The sequence below is a fragment of the Oncorhynchus gorbuscha genome, linkage group LG08 (genome assembly GCF_021184085.1).
Source record: "Oncorhynchus gorbuscha isolate QuinsamMale2020 ecotype Even-year linkage group LG08, OgorEven_v1.0, whole genome shotgun sequence".
NCBI lineage: Eukaryota > Metazoa > Chordata > Actinopteri > Salmoniformes > Salmonidae > Oncorhynchus > Oncorhynchus gorbuscha.
In genome coordinates this window covers 28,494,119-28,509,104 of record NC_060180.1, presented here as the reverse complement: position 1 = coordinate 28,509,104, position 14,986 = coordinate 28,494,119, and the positions used below count along the sequence as shown (strand labels likewise).

The window sequence follows — 14,986 nt, the reverse complement described above, 5'->3', positions numbered from 1 at the left end:
AGCCAACCCTTCCTCCCGTCTGCTCTACAGGATATCTATGATCTAAAGGACCAGATTCAGGATGTAGAGGGGCGGTACATGCAGGGGCTTAAAGAGCTGAAGGTAGAGGGGCCTGAGCTCGCAGCATGCCTTCTCTTGTCCTCTGGGAGCCTTATGGCATCTCTAACCCCCCTGTACCTACGTCTCCCCCTCTCTCGCCCCCTCTAGGGCTCCACTGACTAACCCGCTAACTGTAACACCAAAAGCACTCATTTCTATCTTGGCCCCCTGTCTGATGGCATGTTCCCTGCATGACCTTTCTTGCTCAGTTTGAAACTCACTGGTAACGGACAGGATGGAAAGCCTTCCTTGAACCCTGACAGTGCTTGTGGGGGTAAGAGCAAGACTAAGTATTGTCTTGTCTTGCAGCAGTCCTCTGCCTGTTGGATGGGTTTCAGGGTTTGTAGTCCTACCCAGAAAAAGACGACAAGCTTTCATTCACACAGCACTGAATGGTCTCCTGGCTCCTTTTCTGTCGCCACCCTAAAAAGTTCACTTTTCTCTGAGTCTGAGGAAGTATATTTGTACTTTACTAACACAATAGCTGAACTTGCTCATGTTTTGATATATTTTTTTTTGTTTGGCCTCAAGTGTTTTTTTTATTTTTTCAGATGCCTTTTCATCACTGCCTTGAATCATTCCTTCCGAATGAATCAATCCACAATGGATATCAAGTGTATCAGTTTTCATCACTTGTCCATCTCGGGTTTTGTCATTAATTACAATGTGAGACAATTCCAAGGTGGGGAGCATTATGATGACGTTTGCACCCCCCCCCCCAGATTCTTAAACACAATCAAACCCGAGCTGGACAACGGGTGGAACCCTTGAGATTAGAGCCTTCCCTCTGTTTTAGGTCTTATTTAAGATATTACTAGTGTACATAAATTGTACGTTTTTTTTTTTTTTTTACATGAGTATTGTCCATTTAGCGTAAGAGCTCTAGTCACTGTTAAAATGCGTCATATTGCATTGAACTCATTTGAAGGTGAGACTGAAAAATAAAGGTTACATTTAATTGAACTGCACCCTACCCAACATCTATAGCAGTGTCTGTCTGTCGCCGGTGTTTTTCCAACATCCCAAACACGGCTTCCTAGTTGAGATACTAAAGGAATGTAAGAGTAAATGTAGTGTTCTATTATCCATGTGGTCGTGTATCTGTATCTCCCATAAATACATGTATTTACCATAGTAATTATTTTTCTGCGGTAGTTCCCACCAAGGGTTACGTGTGTAAACATCTGTGTGTGTGTCTCTGGTAGGAGTCGCTCTCGGAGGTGGAGGAGAAGTATAAAAAAGCCATGGTATCGAACGCACAGCTGGACAACGACAAAACCAACCTCGTCTACAACGTGGACACACTCAAGGACGTGATCGAGGAGATGGAAGAGCAGATGGCCGAGATGCGGAGGGAAACCGAGGACAAGTCTAAGGTGAAGTGTTAAACACACACACACACACAGCATCGTAGATAACCTTTATCATCTAGTGGTAACACATGCAGGCTCGGACCGAGGCGAGAATATACAAATTGCTGCAAAGTCTCCAATCACACTATCAACTTGTCCATACACAGTGCCCTCCAGTAATATTGGCACCCTTGGTAAATATGAGAAAAACGGGCTGTGGGAATACATTTTTTGTTGTTGCTGTTTATCCTCTTGGTCTATCATTCAAAATATTCATAAAAATCTAACCTTTTAATTGAAGTAAGATGATTTTTTTTAAATTACGGTAAAATAAATGAAATAATGATTTTTCTCAGAAAAGTGTGCCACAATTATTGGCACCTCTGGAAATTCTTATGAGTAAAATCTAACTGAAGTGCATTCCCATTCATGTTTTACATTTTAAGTTAACCTGAGTGATTAGGAACACTTAAGAGGTAAGCCATGACTCCTGTTCACTATGGGAAAGACCCGAGAATACAGTAATGATGTGCGACAAAAGGTTGTGGACCTGCACAAAACAGGAAATGGCTATAAGAAAATAGCTCAATGTTTAAAAATGCCCATTTCCACTATCAGGGATATAATTAAGACATTTAAAGCAACTGGAGATGTTAACATGTGGTCTGGAAGAGAAAGTGTGTCTATATTGACCCCACGCACAGTGAGGAGGATGGTTAGTGGCCAACAAATCTCCAAGGATCACAGCTGGAGAATTGCAGACGTTACTTGTATCTTAGTCAGAATGTCTCCAAAACTATGAGCAGACGCCACCTACATAACCACAAGTTGTTTGGGAGGGTTGCCATTTTAAAAAAGCCTTTGCGGTCATCAAACATTACTGGAACTTTCATTGGGACCAGATTCTATGGTCAGGTGAGACCAACATAGAGCTTTTTGCAAACAATCACCAGAGGTGGGTTTGGCGTAGACAGAAAGATAGCCATGCAGAAAAGTACCTCATCCCCACTGTGAACTCTGGAGGTGGATCTTTGATGTTGTGGTGCTGTTTTTCTTCCAAAGGCCCTGGACAACTTGTTAGGATACATGGTATCATGGACTCCATGGACCTTGGAATCTGAAGGATCTGGAGAGATGGTGGAATGGTTTCAGATCCCTTGACATGTGTTCTCCAAACTTATTACGCATTATAGGAGAAGACTCAGACCTGTTATCTTGGCAAAGGGAAGTTGCACAAAGTATTTATTGACTGGGTGCCAATAATTGTGGCACGCACATATATATATATATATATATATATATATATATATATATGAGAATATTTTTTTTTCTTTCAATTATTTTACTTAGGTTAGATGAAACACCCAAGAGGGTTTAACAAAGTTGCCAATATTAGTGGAGGGCACTGTACTTGCAGTTCATGTGTGCAGGTCTTACAATCAGTAAAGTAGCCAAGTTAAATTGCATCATAGTCAGTCTGACCATGGGATCTACTGCTCTCTGCTGACAATGGGTGTACCATCACCCCTGGTGAGACAAAACCATGGCACTTTTTGCCAGTCCTGTCTGGCCCAGCGACGATTGGTAATGTGGCCATAGGTGAGGTTGTTGCCGGTGATGTCTGGTAAGGACCTGCCTTACAACAGGCCTACAAGCCTTGAGCACTGATGGAGGGATTGTGCTTTCCTGGTGTTACTCAGGCAGTTGTTGTTGCCAACCTTTACCTGTCCCGCAGGTGTGATGTTCGGATGTGCAGGTGTTACACGTGGTCTGTAGCTCAGTTGGTAGAGCATGGCGCTTGTAACGCCAGGGTAGTGGGTTCGATTCCCGGGACCACCCATACGTACAATGTATGCACACATGACTGTAAGTCGCTTTGGATAAAAGCGTCTGCTAAATGGCATATTATTATTTATTATTGTCTGCCACTGCGAGTATGATCAGCTGTCCGTCCTGTCTCCCTGTAGCGCAGTCTTAGGCGTCTCACAGTACGGACATTGCAATTTATTGCCCTGGCCACATCTGCAGTTCTCATGCCTCCTTGCAGCATGCCTAAAGCACATTCACGCAGTTGAGCAGGGACCCTGGGCATCTTTCTTTTGGTGTTTTTCAGTCAGTAGAAAGACTTCTTTAGTGTCCTAAGTTTTCATAACTGTGACCTTAATTGCCTACCGTCTGTAAGCTGTTAGTGTCTTAACGACCGTTCCACAGGTGCATGTTCATGAATTGTTTATGGTTCATTGAACAAGCACGGGAAACGGTGTTTAAACCCTTTACAATGAAGATCTGTGAAGTTATTTTGGATTTTTACGAATTATCTTTGAAAGAAAAAAGCGATGTTTCTTTTCTTGCGGAGTCGTGATCGTGGTAAAATTGTGCGTCCGGCTTACTATCATCCTGGCAGTTGTTGTGAACTTTGCGAGGCATGTCACTTCACCTATCTCTTCACACAGCCCACTGTTTTAACCACAACTGGATGGATCCATAAAGAATGGCTGTAGGAATAATTATCACTGAATGATGAAACATTGGAATAAAGTAGGCGAATGCAATTGAAGGCATAAGCTTGCTTACTGAAACTCCCAAAGTCACCCAATTGTTGTAATGCATTTGATTGAAGCAATAGCCTACCGCGTGTGGTCAGCTCTTTCAGCACTGTTTCGCGCTGCTTTGTGACATGCGTGGGGTGGGGTCTTGATAAATCAATTCATGAATGTCCGTTTTTTTTTCTTTTCACTGAATCTCCGTTTGAATATTTGTTAGGCCTCGGAAATGTCAGCTAAGTTGAGGTGTGTGCTGTTCATGATCATCTCGTCTAGTTGGCTCATTTATGAGCACTGATGAGAACATTTAGCCACCATGTTATGTAGCTTAACGAGTGGATTATTGTTCTCTTTTACTCGCTGACACTTAGTAGCCTACTCCTGACCAAAATGCTAAATCAAGTCTAGACTAAATCAAGTCTAGGCCTGTTATTTTACTTCAAATGCAATTTTATTGGTCACATACACATGGTTAGCAGATGCTATTGCGAGTGTAGAGAAATGCTTGTGCTTCTAGTTCTGACAGTGCAGAAACATCTAACATGTAATCGAACAATTCCACAACTACCTTATACACACACATCAAAGTAAAGGAATGGAATAGAGAAAATATACATATAAATATATGGATGAGCAAGTATATACATATGAGATAAGTAATGCAAGATAAGTACACATTATTAAAGTGACTAGTGATCCATTTATTAAAGTGGGCAATGAATTCAAGTCTGTATGTAGGCAGCAGCCTCTCTGTGTTAGTGATGGCTGTTTCACAGTCTGATGGCCTTGAGATAGAAGCTGTTTTTCAGTCTCTCGGTCCCAGCTTTGATGCACCTGTACTGACCTCGATTTCTGTATGGTACCGGTGTGAACAGGCAGTGGCTTGGTTGGTTGTTGTCCTTGATGATCTTTTTGGCCTTTCTGTGACATCGGGTGCTGTAGGTGTCCTGGAAGGCAGGTAGTTTGCCCACGGTGATGTGTTGTGCAGACCGCACAAGCCTCTGGAAAGCCTTGCCGTTGTGGGCGGTGCAATTGCCGTACCAGGCGGCGATACAGCCCGACAGGATGCTCTCAATTGTGCATCTGTCAACGTTTGTCAGGGTTTTGGGTGACAAGACACATTTCTTAAGCCTCCTGAGGTTGAAGAGGCGCTGGTGCGCCTTCTCACCACACTGTCTGTGTGGGTGGACCATTTCAGATTGTCCGTGATGTGTATGCCGAGGAACTTAAAACGTTCCACCTTCTCCACTGCTGTCCCCTCGATGTGGATAGGGGAGTGCTCCCTCTGCTGTTTCCTGAAGTCCACGACCGTGTATAGGCAGTGTCAAAAGCCAGAGGAGGTTGTGAAATATGAACACGACTCAAATGTTTTTTTAAATATAGATGGAAAATAATATAAATTGGTGTAATGATGATAATACTCTCAATGTAACAAAGCAGAGAGAGGGTTGGAAAGAGATGAAACGTGAATCAAAAAATCATGCGTTTGCCCCTGGCTCTGTTTCAAAGATGATATTATTAGAATTTTTATATGACAGAGGTTCCACATGTTCTGTGGGAAAATATTCCTTGGATTTTCTGTTATTTCATTATTCTTAGCCTACTGTAAAATGTGTGTTGACTGTGATCAGAATAGCCTGTGTCTTGTTTGTTTAATGAACAAAATAACTATAGATTTCAGGTGCGTGCCACAGCCTCACAGACCAGTAACATAGTTAAACAAAACAATATGCCATTCTTTTGAAAATAAATTGTGTTAGTCTTATGTTTCTTAGGACCTGCCTAAAACAAACAAATTAATAATGTAAATCTTTGTGATGGTTTATATTCAATGGGTTTATTAAAATAGACATCCGCCCACATTGGCCCACATCTACTCCCACTCCTACCCTTGCCGCCATGTGCATCGAATCAGTTTGTCACGTGCGCCGAATACAACAGGTGTAGACCTTACAGTGAAATGCTTACTTACAGGCTCTAACCAATAGTGCGGGGGGAAAAAGTGCGTGGGTGTGTGTGTAGGTAAGTAAAGAAATAAAACGACAGTAAAAAGACATTTGAAAATAAGAGTAGCACTGCTATATACAGACACCTGTTAGTCAGGCTTATTGGGGTAGTATGTACATATGGTTAAAGAAACTATGCATATATGATGAACAGAGTAGCAGTAGCGTAAAAAGAGGGGTTGGCGGATGGTGGGACACAATGCAGATAGCCCAGTTAGCCAATGTCCGGGGAGCACATGGGAGATGTAAAAGGCTCATCTCTGCAAGAATGTGGTAAAAATGTATGAGTCCAAAATAAAAACATACTGTGAAGTCTGTAAAAGGGTATATGGAATATCGCTCTCTGCTCATGACTACTCTTTTGGGGGGGGGGGGGGGTTTGAGATTTTAAACTTGTTTGATGAATGTTTTGCAGTTTTCCCTTTGTCATTAATTGAGTCTTACAACAGTCCTTTATCTTTCATTTCAGGAACTAGAAAGACAAAAGCACACATGCACTGTCCTGCAGCACAAACAAGTGGAGTTAAAAGAGGGAATCCGCCAGAGAGATGAGCTCATAGAGGTATGTCTGCACCAAGAAAACAAACATTTGGTGGCAATCTGTTTCTTCAGTTCAATTCTCTACGGTACTGCAGTATCTTGATGAAGATCCAAGAGTGTGAGACTGTGCTTGTCTCGCATTCATCCCAGTGTCTCCTGACATCACTCTGTTTCACCGTTTTCTCCATCTGCACTTTATCATGTTTCTTTGCCTCGTCTCTCTATACTGAAATGCTCTCTTCTCCATATCATTTTCTGGCCTCCCGTCTTTTCTCTGGTCTTTTTCGGTCTCTTAACTTTCGTCACTCTCACTCAATTTCTATTCAATGCTTTTGTCGCATCTGCATTTTTTATTCTTCCTCTAATTTATCCTGTCATGTCTCTTTCCTTTCTTTTAATCTATTTCATTGTTTTACCCTGTATCCCCATTTACTCTGTCTGTATGCAATACCACTACAGAAGAACCAGCGAATCCAGACTAACTTAGATACCCTCACCAGAGAGGTGTTTGACCTGCAGGAAACGATAAACTGGAAGGACAAAAAGATTGGGGTAGGAGGTCACGCTAGGGACTCTGAAGGATGTGAGAGGCAATAGATGTGCACAGACAGATATAGCTTTCTTAGTTTTTGTTGTATGTCTGACTCTGACCAAATGGAATTTGAAAAGTTGTGTTCAGATTCAATCCCCATCACTCAAAAGCATTGGTGTAAAGTAAAATACTTTTAAAGTACTACTTAAGTTGTTTTGGGGGGTATCTGTACTTACTATTTATTTATTTTTTTCGCAAATTTTACTTCACTACGTTCCAAATGAAAATAATGTACTTTTTATTCCATACATTTTCCCTGACACCCAAAAATACTTCTTACATTTTGAATGCTTAGCAGGACAGGAAAATGGTCCAATTCACGCACTTGTCAAGACAACATGCCTGGTCTTCCCTACTGCCTCTGATCTGGAGGACGCAATAAACACAAATGCTTTGTTTGTAAATGGTGTGTTGAAGTGTGCCCCTGGCTATCCGGGAATTTCAAAAACAAGAAAATGGTTCCGCCTGGTTTGCTTCATATAAGATATTAAATTATTTATACCTTTAGATACTCAAGTATATTTTTGGAATGCATTTACTTTTTATACTTAAGTATATTTAAAACCAAATACTTTTAGACTTCTACTGAAGTAGTATTTTACTGGGTGACTTTTACTCAAGTATGACATTTGGGTACTTTTTCCACCACTGCCTAAAAGTGTAGATGGGTATTTCTATAAATAATGGGGACATTGGGATCAATATTACAAAATGATTTGAACAAAAATAAAAATGAATTTCATGCAGTTCCACATGAGTAGAAGATAAGTGGAAAAACCCATAACTCCACCTATACAACAACATAGGCCTAGGACTATACATCCTTTAAGGAGGGTTCATACAGACATTGGCATGCACCTAATTGTAATTTAAGGACATCAATGTTATAAATTATACAAACAATTGTATATAATTGTACATATAGGGCCTAATATAGAACCCCCCTCCCCCAAAAAGCATGGGGGGAAAAGTAGGCCATTAGCTACCACTTTTTAGACCTTGCCAATGTTTAAATTATTATTACATTCTAAAATACAGTTCCTTCCGAAAGTATTCAGAACCTTTAACTTTTTCCACATTTTGTTAGGCTACAGCCTTATTCTAAAATTGACTAAATTGTTTTTTTCCCTCATTAATCTACGTAAAATACCCCTCAATGACAAAGCAAAATCATGTTTTTAGAAATGTTTGCTAATTTATTAATAAAAAATATCACATTTACATAAGTATTCAGACCCTTCCCTCAGTACTTTGTTGAAGCAACTTTGGCAGTGATTACAGCCTCGTCTTCTTGGGTATGACGCTACAAGCTTGGCAAACCTGTATTTGGGGAGTTTCTCCCGTTCTTCTCTGCAGATGCTCTCAAGCTCTGTCAGGTTGGATGGGGAGCATCGCTGCACAGCTGTTTTCAGGTCTCTCCAGAGATATTCGATGGGGTTAAAGTCCAGGCTCTTGCTGGGCCACTCAAGGGCATTCAGAGACTTGTTCCGAAGCCACTCTTGCGTTGTCTTGGCTGTGTGCTTCGGGTCATAATCCTGTTGGAAAGTGAACCTTCACCCCAGTCAGAGGTCGAGCACTCTGGAACAGGTTTTCATCAAGGATCTCTCTGTACTTTGCTACGTTAATCTTTGCCTCGATCCTGACTTCGTCCCTGCTGATGAAAAACATTCCCACAGCATGATGCTGCCACCACCATGCTTCACCGTAGGGATGGTGCCAGGTTTCCACCAGACGTGATGCTTGGCATTCAGGCTAAAGAATTCAATCTTGGTTTCATCAGAGCAGAGAATCTTGTTTCTCATGGTCAGTCTTTAGGTGCCTTTTCCTGTGGAGTGGCTTCCATCTGGCCACTACCATGAAGGCCTGATTGGTGGAGTGCTGCAGAGATGGTTGTCCTTCTGGAGGTTTCTCCCATTTCCACAGATGGACTCTAGAGCTCTATCAGAATGACCATGGGGTTCTTGGTCACCTCTCTAATCAAGGCCGTTCTGCCCCGATTGCTCAGTTTGGCCGGGCAGCCAGCTCTAGGAAGAGTCTTGGTGGTTCCAAACTTATTCCATTTAAGAATGATGGAGGCCACTGTGTTCTTGGGGACCTTCAATGCTGCAGACATTTCTTTGGACCCTTCCCCAGATCTGTGCCTCGACACAATCCTGTCTCGGGGCTCTATGGAAAATTTCTTCAACCTCATGGCTTGGGTTTTGCTCTGACATGCACTGTCAACTGTGGGACCTTATATAGACAGGTGTGTGCCTTTCCAAATCATGTCCAATCAATTGAATTGACCACAGGTGGATTCCCAAGTTGTAGAAACATCTCAAGGGTGAACAATGGAAACAAGATGCACCTGAGATCAATTTCGAGTCTCATAGTGAAGGGTCTGAATACTTATGTAAATACTTTTTATTTTTTTATTATTAGCAAACATTTCTAAGAACTTGTTTTCGCTTTGTCATTATGGGGTATTGTGAGTAGATTACTGAGGAAATGTTTTTATTTAATCAATTTTACAATATGGCTGTAACGTGGAAAAAGTCCAGGAGTCTGAAATACTTTCCGAAGACTCTGTGAGAATGTGGACCATTGCCTGACTAAATAGATTGATTGCATGCATGGCGATATTTCTGTTGCCTATGTGGCCAACGCAGGCACACATAATAAAGCCATGAATAGCGATAGCATTAATCTCATAATTTCAAAATCAAAAAATAAGCCCGCTAGGCTGTGTAAATGGTTGTCATTATATCCAGACAAATTAATAGGAATAGCGTTGGGTGTAGCCTGTCCTACACAAAAGACTGTCTAATCCGAGGCACAAAAACACATGAAGACATGAACTCATTACCTTGATGCTTTCTCTGTTAAATCTAACAAGACCCTGCTGGAAATAAAGCCGACAACAGATGATCAACATCAAGTTGCTAGGATATTAGATCCAACGTGGATCCAGGCACAACTGTCTTCACCGGTGTAACGAATGAGACAACACACATATTCTGAGCCTTTCTCCCAACAGTAGGGCTGCTGTTGCACCGCATGCGCTATAACATCATCTGTTCATCACAGTCACTCGGAAAATTCCTTCCTGAAAATTTCACGGCGTAACTAGTCAGCAGGACATGAAATGCAGATCCCAACAAGTATTATGCGTAATTATTGAAGAACCATGTTGACAGTATCATTTTAGTCTTTAAGTACCAAGGTAAGGTGACTCTTTCGGTTAGAAGCATTCGATTTCATAATGCATACATTATTTTGGATTTGTGTGCCCATGAAAACAAAACTGTCCCCTGCCCCCGTAACGTAAGGAGACACTAAATATTACGTAGTTACACTGAATTTCTGAGATCTCTATACTGACAACTGCCCTACTGCTAGATCCATGATTCTTAGAGGGAACCAGTTAAATGTCTAATTTAACTGATTTAATGCTTAATATATGATATAATGACTACTTACACGGCCATAAATCCAAGGACAGAAAAGTAGTTTTGTCACCCGATTTTAGACAAATCTGTCAAGACACCAACCATGATAAAGGATTAAACCGGTTTTAAATCGACTCATGCATTTTATTGAATAGAACTATGATCCCCCTTATATCTTCATGTAATGACATGAACAAAAATTGGCAGATTTATCAATGACTTATCAACAGCTATAACAAGTTGTCCTAGTTTATAGAAAGACCCGCAGTCCCCCCTCAAGTATTTAAAACATTGGCTTGGTGCAAGCTTCCACCACATTCCTTACACCAGTCCAATTCCTTTTAAATCGTGAGAGGGAGTGTACAAGTGTACAATTCAGCAGAAGGGTCGAGAATCAGACCACCTATATCAGCCTGAAGGAAACTTGCTGCTGATTCACCAATCAATTAAATCTGTATCAGATAATCGACTGGTCCTAAACAGTCTATTGCCTCTCTCATAGTTGCATGACAGGGAGCCTGTAGTCTTGACCAATTCTAATTCACAGTTTGGACTTTCCCTTAATGTGCATGTGAATTGACGATTGTTGGCTCACTAATTGACATTTTAAGTTGGATGCTATGGTCATTCTAGATTTAAATGTAGGTGTCGTATGCAATCCACAAAGTTTAGTCAGTGCAAGGGAAAATGTGCACCTGCAAGCATTTGATATGTCGTGTATGGAAAGATCCATATGCCACCTCATTGATGGACATTTACACTGAAATGACAGCATGAGATCCATTTGACATGAGTCAAGACATCTTTCTTTGCAAAAAATCAAATGTAGTTCTACACCTAAAGCTTTGCCTGTTTAGTGTCAAATTGTGTCTGTTAATTGGCCTTTAGCGCTCCCTTACAGCACTGTCTTGTGTTGTCTGATCTGTGAGCATGTGGTGATAGTGTTTAACATCTGCCACTTTGCCTTTCCAACTCAACCTTACCATTTTGGTGTGCCTTTTGTGTGTGCATACAGACATATGTGCATGTACAAAAAACATATCATTGTTGTGTGCATTCATGTACGCGTCAGTCTTTCCAACCTATCCTCGCCTCTTTTCTTTCCTTTCTTGTCTTTTCTCCCTCCTGCGTGTGGCCACCAGGCCTTAGAGAGGCAGAAAGAGTACTTTGATTGCATTAGGAATGAGAGGGATGAGCTCAGAGATGAGCTGGCTGACATCAAGGCGAAGGCCAAAACAGGAGAGGTAGGTCTCACCACCAGAGGGCTGGGAATAGTACTATATATTTCCATTGTATAGACACATTTGGTTTACAGGAATAAGCGCGCTAGCAACCAAACAGTGATGGGGAAAAAAGCAACTTGTGGGGTCGACTGTCTTGTGTACGTCAGTTTGTTGCTATTGTTTCTCCCAATGTCAAATGTGTTGGACACTTGGTGTGTCTGTCAGCCTGCGCACCAGTAATGGAAACCTTTTAGTACACTGTCACTTAATACGTGAAGCTCAACAGTTCTACGTGGTCTGCTCTGTGGCTTAATGTAGAACTGAACATTTTCCTCCACTCCTCAATATCCACCTTTCGGCAGCTATGGCAGATTTTTTTTTTTGTCTGTTTCCTCAAAGATATTATGCTACTTATCCTTTTATCTATAAAATGTCTTGCACAACCAGCTACATTAGTTTTAATTATAGACATTTATTTGGCGATTCCAACAGTCACTCATTTGCATGACACACAAGGTGGAGGAGTCTCATTTCATACAAGCACATTTGTTTCGAGGATGACCTTTTGACCTATTTCAAAGTGGAGGAGAGGCGGCGAGCAACACCAATTGAGATTCTCCCGTCTTCCTTTGACTCCTCCTAGAAACACGGCCTGGTCATAATCCCTGAGGGCATGCCTAACGGGGACATCAGCCACGACGACCCAGCCACAGGGATCACTGTGGTCACACAGGAGGCTGCCCAGGTGCTAGAGTCAGCAGGAGAAGGGCCTCTGGGTGAGTGGAGGGGACAGGAGCAGCTCTATTAAAGGGAGCATGGGGACAGATAAATGAACTTGTATCATTCAATAATACCAGGGGGAGAGTTTCATTGCTTTGGCCATAGATGCAAGGAACCTCTTATGATATTTTCTTTCCTTTGCAGATGTTAGGCTACGAAAGCTTGCGGATGAAAAGGATGAACTCTTAGCTCAGGTACATAGTTTTCCTCTTCGACCCAAGTGACACGTTCTCATGAGTCTTTTTGAACTGTCTGCGTGTGGCGTTTCACAGATCAGGAAGTTGAAAATGCAGCTGGAGGATGAAAGGCAGAAGCACTCGAAGATGGAGAACGCCTTCACAGAGGGAGAGAGAATGGAGAATGGCACTGATCTGCACGTCATCGAGATGCAGAGTAAGTCTCATTCGTGCCCAAACCTAAAAAAAAAAATCACAACACAGAGGCATACACGTCACCACTTAAGTCTAAAGACTTTTTCGTTACATTATTCATACACAGAACCCCACTTGTCCAAAATATCCTATTAGCAGCTGCCAGTTCCATCTCTTCTTGTGTGCCAAGAACGAACTAACAGCAAGGCTCATATCTTTATTCTAATGTCCTGCGTAAGGTAACTGTACTTACTCAAATGTTCTACTCTCTGCAGGAGATGCCAACAGACAGATAAGTGAATACAAGTTCAAGCTCTCGAAGGCAGAACAGGAAATGGGCACAATGGAACAAAATGTAAGTCATGGAAACACTGACATACTCGTCCACATGTACCCTAGCTGACCATATGCCAACTGGATACATTAGTGTTTGAATGAGAAAAGGAAAATAAGTGATTCGTATGTGAAGGACTTAGTTTCATTATCCTCATATCCAGATCAACAGACTTGAAGGACAAGTGTCCAGATACAAGGCATCGGCGGAAAACTCAGAGAAAATAGAAGATGAACTTAAAATTGAAAAAAGGAAACTTCAAAGGGAGGTAAGAAACCAAACTAAAATCAAGTCCGTGGTCAATGTTTGATTTTACATCAAATGTTCTCTAACCAGTTCCCTCATTTTGCCACAGCTGCGTACAGCTCTGGATAAGACTGAGGAGATGGAGATGACCAACAACCACCTAGTAAAGCGCCTTGAGAAGATGAAGGCCAATCGGAACGCCCTTCTGTCTCAGCAGTGATGTCTGCTGGATTGCCGCAGAAGCCCTTAAACTCACACCTCAGTGTCTGGAGCACATTTCCATTCTTCCTGTAACACTTAAAGTTGTGTAGCAAAACCAAAAACACTTACAGAAAAAAAGCAACACTGGTAGCACCGAGGCGAGAGTTAGTGTTTTTTTTTAATAAATGATTAGCATTGGTTTGTGCACCAGTGTCGTCGGAGGGAGACTCAACCATAGTTACTAGGGGGAGGTGGTGAATCTAAGGAAGATTTGACTCATTACTTTATTTTTCAAAGCTTTGTACTACATGTTATTCACAAGGTTTTACTGCTGGGTGCTTGGCTATTATATTTTTTTTTAAATAAGTTGCATGAATGAGTATAATGGCGCTTTTTAACTGTTAAACCCTTACGGCTGCTCTCTGGCCGTGCACCTATCCATAATCCCTCACACAGTGAAGTGCCTTCTCACACCTGGAGACTGAGGGTTTTGCATTAACCAAACAATTCAAAACAATAACTGGTACAGAATTATGTATTTAAAGGTGCAGTCATGATTTAATGAAATATATAGAACCAATTGTCTGCAGAGGTTTCTCAAATATTTAAAGATTTCTTGGCAATAAGTGTAAATGTCAGAACTGTAAATACAAGGTAGATTTGTTATTTTTTGCATGGGTTATGGCACATTGAATTCCATTTGTAAGAGTGATGGTTTGAGGTTCTTTATTTGGGGTACATCAGAAGACAGCACTACATACCACTTCTCAAACAGTGTTCGCTGCTTTGAAAGCCAAGCAGTGTCAAGTCTCAGGACCACACAGTGATTGTGTCTGGGGCAGCTATCGCATTGAATAAACTCTTAACAGATTTACACTGCCCTTTGTTTCATTTTGTTACCAGTAATCATGAACAAGTTGTTAATGCTTGAATTATTCACAAGCACCTCAATCCACTCTGTAAAAGTCAATGATGAGGGTTTGTACAGTACATAGTTATAGGTTAGAGTTGTTTTGGCAAGTCTGTTAGAACATCTACTTCACATGACAAGTCATTTCAGACATTAATTCACAATTCCAGTGGGTCAGAAGTTTACGTACACTAAGTTGCCTGTGCCTTTAAACAGCTTGGAAAATTCCAGAAAATTTGGTCATGGCTTTAGAAGCTTCTGATAGGCTAATTGACATCATTTGAATCAATTGGAGGTGTGCCTCCTTGCTTGACATCACGGGAAAATCAAAATACCTCAAGATTTTGTAGATCTCTACAGG

At 41.4% G+C, this 14,986-nt stretch overlaps 1 protein-coding gene across 10 annotated transcripts in view; it reads left to right on the top strand.

The window, feature by feature from the left end:
• lrrfip2 (leucine rich repeat (in FLII) interacting protein 2) overlaps nucleotides 1-14,589 on the top strand; it is a 60,512-nt gene extending 45,923 nt beyond the window's left edge. For 4 of the 10 annotated variants that reach the window (XM_046359052.1, XM_046359053.1, XM_046359051.1 and 1 more), the window contains 11 exons: nucleotides 31-102; nucleotides 1,305-1,475; nucleotides 6,470-6,562; nucleotides 7,000-7,092; nucleotides 11,703-11,804; nucleotides 12,427-12,559; nucleotides 12,708-12,757; nucleotides 12,836-12,956; nucleotides 13,210-13,289; nucleotides 13,432-13,536; nucleotides 13,624-14,589. In XM_046359052.1, coding sequence (XP_046215008.1) covers nucleotides 31-102; nucleotides 1,305-1,475; nucleotides 6,470-6,562; nucleotides 7,000-7,092; nucleotides 11,703-11,804; nucleotides 12,427-12,559; nucleotides 12,708-12,757; nucleotides 12,836-12,956; nucleotides 13,210-13,289; nucleotides 13,432-13,536; nucleotides 13,624-13,734 — 1,131 coding nt within the window. In that variant the 3' untranslated portion in view covers nucleotides 13,735-14,589. The remainder of the gene's footprint in view (nucleotides 1-30; nucleotides 103-1,304; nucleotides 1,476-6,469; nucleotides 6,563-6,999; nucleotides 7,093-11,702; nucleotides 11,805-12,426; nucleotides 12,560-12,707; nucleotides 12,758-12,835; nucleotides 12,957-13,209; nucleotides 13,290-13,431; nucleotides 13,537-13,623) is intronic. The other 6 variants (XM_046359055.1, XM_046359059.1, XM_046359056.1 and 3 more) reach the window with 3 other exon arrangements.
• Nucleotides 14,590-14,986: the final 397 nt, after the last annotated feature.